Genomic DNA, 5,879 nt, shown 5'->3' on the forward strand with positions numbered 1-5,879 from the left:
CAACCAGGGATTGAACCCTCACCCCCTGCACTGGAAGCACGGAGTCTTAACCACTGGACCACCAGGGAAGTCCCAGCACTTCAACTTTGATGACTTGTAACCGTGCCCCTCTTCCCATGGGAAAGATGCCCGGAAGCAGGCCAGGCAGGCATGGGGGTTCGAGGAGAAACGAACCTCCAGCTTTACTCCCTCCTCTATGAGCCATGAGCATCTTGAGACTGAATTTCAAAAATCTCCGAGAGAGGAGGTAGAAAAAAAGCCTGTTCCATTTTTCCCAACCCACCTACCCCTTCTCCCCCCCCACCCCCCGTTAGTAGGGCCTTGATGTGCTACAGTCCATGCTTGCCCCAACAGACATGACTCCTAAGAATCGTATCGTGAATGATTTGTAAATGTAAGCATCCTTAACTTATCTATTATATAAATCCAGATGTTTATTAAATGTTTAAATCAAAATTATTTGTATTAAGGGTATAGATCTCACATCTTCAACAGCTTCCTACAGTTAGTACATCTTTGCTCATACATTGAAAGAAGATGAGGTTTGAACTAAAAACATTTTTTAAATGACTTAAAATTCTCATAGTTCTTTCAACAATGTCTTCCTGATACAATAAACCACAGTGAAAGTGACTTTAACAATGGTGGACCATTTTGGATACCATTTGTGTGTAAAAAAGACACAGAGTTTGAGTCTCTTTGGGAAATCAGATGCTATAATAGCCCCTAGAGCCCAGTAGATGTTATGAAAGCAGAGGAACGGTAGCCACCTCCCCATTGGCCGGGGGACTTACCCAGATGTCTGGCTTTCACATAAAAGACAGGAAGCTCTGAAGTCAGTCTCCACTTCCACTCAAAGGGCAAAAGGAAAAACAGCAAAAAAGGAAGATGGCAAGACTGTTGTTACTTTTCCTCCCAGGTCTTGTGGCCGTATGTGCCGTGCATGGAATATTTATGGACAGACTTGCTTCCAGGAAGCTGTGTGCAGATGACGAGTGTGTCTGTAAGGACTTTTTAATGCCTTTCATTACCTTTCTATTATATAATCAAAAAAGAAATATGCAACAATAGCATAAAATCTAATTGTACTTGTAAGTGAATTTTCTCTAATGTGCATGTGATTAGCATTGTTTCTCCTGGTCTGTGCCTTTTGTGTCTTACCATGAAGAATTCACTTGGCTAAGATTCGGATGGGTGCTGCTTTAATACCTTAGTTATCTTCTGGAACTGAACATGAGCTATAAATTCGGAGGTATTAGTCACTCTGATTTCCTAGTTTTCTTATATGGTCTGCCTTTTTGCTGTGATAAAATCCAGGAGCCAATGTTTTTTTCTTCTAGATAAACATTTCAGTGTTTTTTTCTTCCAGATACTATTTCTCTGGCCCGAGCTCAAGAAGATTACAGTGCCCCAGACTGCAGATTCATTAACGTTAAAAAAGGGCAGTGGATCTATGTTTACTCAAAGCTGGTAAAAGAAAATGAAGCTGGAGAATTTTGGGCTGGCAGTGTAAGACGAGATTATTTAAAATATGTACACATCTTGACATACGTTGCTCTTAATTTTTCCTCTGTTACCTATCTGCAATGCCTTTTAATATTTAAAACTAGCTGTTAAGAACAATATAGATGCCGTGGGTACAAGTGCAAAAATTCATATATATTTGCTTTTATTGCATTTTGAAGAAACAAAGAAAATTTCGTAACAAAACCAAATGTAGGTTTATTTGATGGTTTGGCAAGAAATCTAGTCAAACACACGGGGGCTTGAACATCCCAAAGAGTCTGAAACTTATTCAAAAATATTTGAGTGGATTTGCCAAGTAAAAGGCATGTGTACTGGCAGTCAGGCTACGTTTCAATATTTTTAAGGAAACTTTAGCACCGTCTTTAATTCCAAAGAATCTGCTTTCTTCAGTTAAAACATGCAGGGGTGGGCCCTAGGGAGGAATGGAGCCGGATTGATTGACTGTCCTCCACTGCAGCTGCAGTTCCAACTCCAGAGATAAATTCTCAAGTAATAAAGAATTAAATCTTAGATTCACTTCAGAACTGTTCATTTGAATTTTTAAAAATAGAGAGGGTCCTTTAAAAGTCCTTTAAAATAACAGTGTCTGTTTACCTTTTTTAAAAAGGTACAGACTTTATTTATGGGTTCCAAAAAAGATTTCAGGCAGCTCACAAGATTGCATAGAGAAATGCTAAAGTAGGGAGACCAGTAAGATTAGGCCACAAAAGAACACACACACAATTTCTGTGGGTTGACTTAGTTGCTGTGAGCAAACTTCAAATTTGGGCCTGAGCCCCCCAGAATCCAGACTGAGAAGCAAAGCATAGGCAGTTAATGCAATTCTCATGGATAGCAAAGAGGATGCCTGAGGGTTTCCAAAAGAGGACTCACATCAGCTTTCCCCTCACACTTCTGGGCACTCAGGTTTATGGCGATCAACCTGAGGACGAGATGGGAACTGTGGGTTATTTCCCCAGCAACTTGGTCCAGGAGCAACATGTGTACCAAGAAGCCACCAAGGAAGTTCCCACCACGGTAAGCGTCTCTGGGGGTGCCAGGGAAGGACTCAGATCTCAAGGTAATGTAGATGTAGGCAGGTGTGAATAAGGCATCATGCAACTTACAAGGTGCATCAAGCAAAGCCCCCTGACACTTTCAGTGGTGACATCTCTAGACAACGAGATTTGGGAGAGTATTTATACTTACTATCAACGTTGAAAGGTTAGTGAAATTTCTCTACCAACCCCCTTTGTTTTAGATGCAAGTTATGCTGGAAAGGGCTCCGTGTCACAAAGAAAGAAACCAACATGATATTAACTGACTCTTACTGATGGGTACACTTGTTGACTAAAGACTTGGGCTGAGAAAAAAATATCAGCACCTGTATTTAACAAAATCAAAACATTCTGGAAAATTTTTGAATGCCTACTTTTGTGATAGATAGACTCTACTTATGCATGAAAAAAAAAAATTGTACTCTTCCTAATGCCCTGGGGTCTTGTATACCCAGAACAGAAAGAAAAGATCCCCTTTGAGCTACTTTGCAAGGTGGTTGTTTTGAAACGGTTCTCCTGGAGCTAACTGCTGTGCAAAATAACTTCAAAACATTGCCCAACCTACATAAATGCGACTCACTTGTCATCATGTCTTAGCATTGAGCCTGAATGTGTCAAATAACCATAAATTAAAAGTGTATTTGAGAATCTTCACTTTAAGTAGTTTTTGACTTAAAGTAATACTTGTGTCATACTCTTTGGGGCTCAGACTTTGCTTATTTTAAATCCAAATTTCCCTTTGATTACATATGATTTGAAGTAAAGAATCTACATCTGTTTTCTGGCCCTGCATGCTCAGCTCAATCTTTTTTTGCTTTTGTTTTTTTCCAGGATATTGACTTCTTCTGCGAGTAAGAAGTTAGACAAATTTGCAGATAGAAAGGAAACACCAAAAACAAAGAAAAAAGCAAAAATAACCAAAAAATACATGTCCCTAATTTCTGACTTTTGTTTCAAGGATTTCGCTTGGGGCTGGAGATGGCAGATAAAGGGGAGGGCAAGGCAGGAGGGGAGAGGAAGGAGGGGGAAAGGGCAGGGGGGAGGGGGTGTTCTCCGAGCCTGGTCTAACCACCCACTGGGACAGGGTGACCTTTGGCTAAGTGGATGAATTGAAAGTAGAGAATTATTTTTCAGCCTAGAGAATCTTCTCTTACACAGGGATCATATAGAAGATAGTTCATTTACAGTTATTTCTAAATAGTAATTCTTCCAAGCTCTTTGGAGCCCCATATAAACTTAGGTCATAGGTCTTTTCTTTGGACATGATGTTTTCTACTTATTTGTCTCTCTGGCCAGTTGGAGTATTATAATGTACCCAAAGGGGCTATGTCATCAAGGAGTACTCTAGGATTGTTGTTACTTTTAATATTTGATGCCTTTGGGATGTGAAGATGTTGGGGAAGAAAAAGAGCTGTTTGGACTCATAGATGTTTGGACTATGCCTCTAAATTTCTCTTTAAAAAAATGTCTCACAAATTATTTCAGTTGAATCATTTTACCTCCTAAATGATCAACTTACCTCTCCCCAAATTTTAAATAATTTTAAATTTAATAAGTTAAAAAATTTAAACTTTAGTAAGTGGTGGTGGGGTGCTTTATGAAATATTTGCAGTGGAATAGTTTCCCCTTATTATGTGCTGTTACTGGATATTATTCAATCTTCAAGTCGAAATATACAGAAAAAAAAGTCTATGGGTTATTTTCTCCACTTCTATTTCAACTTCGAATTTCCTCTTCCTGTGCAAATTCCCCCAGTCAAGGGTGATGTGTTAAGAAATCTGGTGAGGGAATACATGTTTGGTGGTCCTGATGGACCCACAAGTTTTTCTACATTTATCTGGAAATCGGCTTTGATTGTGTATTACTAATGTAATCCTTTTGATGTAGTCATGAGTTTTGTTTGTTTACATGTAATGTAACATGTTAAAATGCCTGTACTACACTCAAAATTTTTTTCACAATTTCTGAGTTAAAAAAAATTTTTTTAAAACACTTTCACCTTGAGGAATAGAAAGTCTGGGAGGTGGGGTTTGGGAAAGGGGTTTGTTCCTCAGTTTTCTGGGGTCTGAGCATCCCACAAGCTGAAATGCTGAAGAGAAGGACATTTAGGACAAGTTGGAGGCTTGGACCCCAGAGTCATTTTCCAGCTGTGCCCATTGTGACTTTAGGTGAATATGTTTTTGCCAAACTCTTAGGGAGGTCAGTCAAGTAAAATGGTACCCCATCCCTAAGAAAAAGCCCCCTAAACCCAAACCCACCTACTATTTTTTTTCTATCTCACTTTATTCCATAAAAGATTTCATGCAACATCTAGAGCTCTCAACACAATTTTAAGCTAAGAGGCATTTATCCAACCTCTGTTTCTATCTGCTTCTTACTTGCTGGCCCTCCATTCCAGACACCCCATCACCCCTCGAGACACCCAGCACCCCCATTGTGCCCTCAGTCTGTCCAAAACCCCTATCTGTCTGGCTTCAGGAATCCAGCCTGGAGTGCCCCAGGTACAGGGCTTCCAGCTATAGGCTCCCTCCTGGACCAAATCTGCTCCCACCCCCAGGACTGGTCTCATGTAGGAGTTGGAGGTCATTGATTGATTTAAACCTCCTGGGGGCTTATCTGCAGTAAAAGAATGAAAGCACTTGCAGGAACTTTAAACACCATCTTTAGGCTCTGGGAAAGCAAAATGCCATCCCTGGACCAGTAGCTGGATGACCTCACCTGGAAGCTGATTAGAAAGCAGAGTCTCAGGGCCCACTGCAGACCTTCTGAATCAAAATCTGCATTTTAACAAGACCCTCAGGGATTCATGGACACATGTAGGAAGGGAAAAACTTCCTTCTACTCTTCTAGGCTCTGTGGCTGGACATAAGAGTTGACACTGGTGTAGGACAGATGAATAGGGGAAAAGCATACACATTTAATTCCGTAAGACTTCTGCTTATGGAAGAATAAGGAAACAATATGAGGAGTGGACATGAGTAGCGTAGACAAGTTGATTCCATGAGCCCACTTAGGGCAAGTGGGAGACTGCCTAGAGCAGGGCTACTCAGAGTGGGTACCAGCGCAGGACGAGGCCAGTACAGAAAGCCATCGAAGGTGAAAAGAGTCAGGGCACGGTGGACGCTGGCAGGCAAAAACCTGAAATCTTGTTTAAGGGTTGTGTGGAATTGGTGGCTCAGAAAAGTTGGGTGATGAGAACAGGGCACCATGGAAGAATGTGGGGTGTACATGTCAGTGCCGCCGTTTCATAGCTGTGCATGCCTGAATATGGTTCTAACCTCTCGGGACCTCTGTTTTCTTGACTATAAAAGGCCT

At 40.9% G+C, this 5,879-nt stretch overlaps 1 protein-coding gene across 1 annotated transcript; it reads left to right on the top strand.

The window, feature by feature from the left end:
* The first annotated feature begins 852 nt into the window (after positions 1–852).
* Positions 853–3,489, top strand: OTOR (otoraplin). Its single transcript, XM_007115217.1, has 4 exons — positions 853–1,003; positions 1,370–1,509; positions 2,434–2,544; positions 3,396–3,489. The coding sequence occupies exons 1-4, from the start codon at positions 889–891 to the stop codon at positions 3,417–3,419; spliced, it is 390 nt and encodes a 129-aa protein (XP_007115279.1). The 5' UTR covers positions 853–888; the 3' UTR covers positions 3,420–3,489.
* The last annotated feature ends 2,390 nt before the right edge of the window (positions 3,490–5,879 follow it).

The sequence above is a fragment of the Physeter macrocephalus genome, chromosome 14 (genome assembly GCF_002837175.3).
Source record: "Physeter macrocephalus isolate SW-GA chromosome 14, ASM283717v5, whole genome shotgun sequence".
Lineage (NCBI taxonomy): Eukaryota > Metazoa > Chordata > Mammalia > Artiodactyla > Physeteridae > Physeter > Physeter macrocephalus.